This window comes from Taurulus bubalis, assembly GCF_910589615.1.
Source record: "Taurulus bubalis genome assembly, chromosome: 14".
Classification (NCBI taxonomy): Eukaryota; Metazoa; Chordata; class Actinopteri; order Perciformes; family Cottidae; genus Taurulus; species Taurulus bubalis.
In genome coordinates, this window is record NC_136602.1 from 25,026,743 (window position 1) to 25,029,940 (window position 3,198).

General features: G+C 39.7%; 1 protein-coding gene across 1 annotated transcript in view; it reads right to left on the reverse strand.

The window, feature by feature from the left end:
• Positions 1–246: 246 nt before the first annotated feature.
• vps8 (VPS8 subunit of CORVET complex) overlaps positions 247–3,198 on the reverse strand; it is a 38,401-nt gene continuing 35,449 nt past the window's right edge. Inside the window, exons 42-45 of the mRNA XM_079229419.1 lie at positions 3,181–3,198; positions 2,334–2,387; positions 1,750–1,830; positions 247–623 (exon numbers count right to left, since the gene is read on the reverse strand). The exon at positions 3,181–3,198 is cut by the window's right edge and continues 151 nt beyond it. Of these exons, the coding sequence (XP_079085545.1) occupies positions 504–623; positions 1,750–1,830; positions 2,334–2,387; positions 3,181–3,198 (273 nt within the window). The 3' untranslated portion in view covers positions 247–503. The remainder of the gene's footprint in view (positions 624–1,749; positions 1,831–2,333; positions 2,388–3,180) is intronic.

Here is a 3,198-nt window from a genome sequence, read left to right on the forward strand (position 1 = left end):
AGGAACATTAAACTCTCAATCATCAGTTCTTCAGGTGAACAGCTGACATAACATATCTGGTTCTTCTATCTGGTTCTTTGCTAATAAGTCAAAGGTATACAAACTGAAGAAGAGCAACTAACCACAACATTAGAAAACACCTAAATTAGTGCACTTTTGGATTCAGTCATGGTGAGTTTCATATTAACGTTGTGGAATAAAAGATCTCACAGCAGCTTGTTTCTTTTCTCTTTACTGGTTCAAACAGTCATCACTTCCCTCACCAAAATAAATGTCACAACATTCTTTGCAGTTCTAGGTTTCACCGTTTGACATCCCAGCGCCAACATCCACACCAAGCAACAGGGTTCAGCCAGCTGTGCATACACACTGAGGGAAGCCACATTCAGCAGAAGTATTAGTGACCACATATTATCAATATCAAAACGTCTGTTTTGAAATAAACATTTTGGAAAAAACGTGGGAACAGTCTGGACAGATGAAGAAAACATGGGTTCACGGTGCTACTCTTCCAGGAGAGGAGGAGGAGAGAGCTGCAGTTGGAAATGATCGGTTCCGGGTTGGGCTGGGAGCAGAAGCTTGTCCCCGCTGTGGCAGTGAGAGAGTTCTGACAGGATGGACAGCTGGAGGAGAGAGAGAGAGAGACCAGTGAGAAAAGGTGATGGCCTCCATTTGCCTCCCTCAGACACAAACACACAACTAATTACACAGCTGAGTGTTCAAGAGAAACAGGAACGTCAACATTAACCTTTTAGAAACCAAACCAGAGGGCAGACTGAGCGATTGTTATATACAACTGTAAATCATAGCTTGTTTTATGAAAAGAAAAAGCCCAAAACTGCTGTATTTGTATGCATTGAACACCATAAGTAATATACAAGTGAAATATATGGTTTGGTACATGAAACAATTAAAATGTCACAAATGTGCCCCAATGCAAATTGTGGAGTTCTCGCCTGAATGTTCTCTGTTCTAAACCCTCTCTAACTTTGTTCTGCTTCACTTTATCAAAGTCAACCTTTGCAGAGAGAATGTTCACATATTGAGCTATGATTTGGGTTAGAGAATGTTCACATATTGAGTTATGATTTGGGTTAGAGAATGTTCACATATTGAGCTATGATTTATGTTAGAGAATGTTCACATATTGAGTTATGATTTGGGTTAGAGAATGTTCACATATTGAGTTATGATTTGGGTTAGAGAATGTTCACATATTGAGTTATGATTTGGGTTAGAGAATGTTCACATATTGAGCTATGATTTGGGTTAGAGAATGTTCACATATTGTGTTATGATTTGGGTTAGAGAATGTTCACATATTGTGTTATGATTTGGGTTAGAGAATGTTCACATATTGAGCTATGACTTGGGTTAGAGAATGTTCACATATTGTGTTATGATTTGGGTTAGAGAATGTTCACATATTGTGTTATGATTTGGGTTAGAGAATGTTCACATATTGAGCTATGATTTGGGTTAGAGAATGTTCACATATTGTGTTATGATTTGGGTTAGAGAATGTTCACATATTGAGCTATGATTTGGGTTAGAGAATGTTCACATATTGTTATGATTTGGGTTAGAGAATGTGCACATATTGAGCTATGATTTGGGTTAGAGTTGGACCTTACAGCTGCATCATTTCAAAGAAATAATCATCCTGAAAGTGATTCTTTTATAGGCGGACCTGAAAGCTTTTCATGTTTCCTGTGTCTTAACCAGTAACATACAGACTGATATCCCTACCCTGGATGGTCCTCGGTATAGACAGCGTAGCTGATCCCAGGACTGCTTCTGCTGAAGGTCCAACGTTGCATCAACAAACAGCTGGGCCACAGCAAAGAACCAGAATAATGTAGTCAAAGCATGAATATTAAGATGTGATAACAAATGCAGGAAACCAAAATGTAAACAATGCAGCATAAGAGTAGCAGAACTACACGTTGTATTCCTAGATAGACATGTGATGCAATAGGGGCCTAGAGCTTAGTGTTTTTTAAGAGGTGGACAGTATCAGTAATACTCTACATTAGCACTGTAGTGAATATCAACTGATTGGACTCATATGGTTCTAAGCATGGTCCATGTTGGACCCACAATGCTTTGCACAACGTCTTCCTCTCTGAACCCTCATGGCATGTTTTAAAGGAATGGGGTGCTCAGGTTACTGCAGCTGGTGTCAAGTTGTGTTTGGAAGAAAGAAAGGAAAGAGCTGCGTTTGTTAACCGTGAAGGACCTGGAGTTGCTCAAGTGTGTGTGCGCGTGTGTGTGTGTGTGTGTTGTGTCGGGCCACCAGCTGTCTGTGTGTACTTTGTGGGATGAAACCGTACCTTCTTCCCGTGAGCCTCTGCTCCTGCGTCGTGAAGCACTGACGTCACACGAGTCTGAGACAAGACAGAAGGACGGTCAGCGGCTGGAAGGCGCATTGTAGTGAAAACACCAACTGGCATGACACCAATCAGCTGTCCCACGTTGGGATGTGGGACCATGCAGAGATCTCATGAAACAGCTGCTGTGCATGAGATCTCTGCTCTCTGAGTCAACAGTTTTTGAAATAAAAAAACACTATAATAAGAAAGAGAAAAAATATTAAATATGAAAACACTAGATGTATAGAAGGTGGTCGTATGTACAAGAAAGGTATAGATAGAATAATAATGATGATAGAGGTATTGCACAATGATGTTTACAGCTATGGAAGTGAACAAGAGTTATGGCCGCCATAAATAGCCACAGCCACGTGTAATGGTGGAGTAATACCAGCTGTTCTGGTGAGGTGACCTGAAAGATTGCCTCACCAGAAAGATTTTCCTTTCTTTACCTGGTTTTGATTCATTGTCAGCTATTTATTTATTATGGGTTGCTTTAACTATGTTTTACTAGTGTGTTTACTTAATGTATTATTATTATAATTAAAGAGCTGCGATTTGATCTGGACATTCCAAATATTAACACGCATCACCCCAAATATGCCATCAATGGACGGCTGATGTATATTATGGCGACGGCTACTGGAATATCAGTTGGTTGGAGTTGTGCAATTAATAAATGAATACTGTGTGGTCTTCTCCTCTGCATAGTTGAAAACACTCATTTATGTCTTTAAAGTCCAATAAACACAAACAAGTCTATTGCTTAAATGTAAACATCAGTCCATATTCATAAATAAAAACTCACCTGTGCCAGGGATGTGCT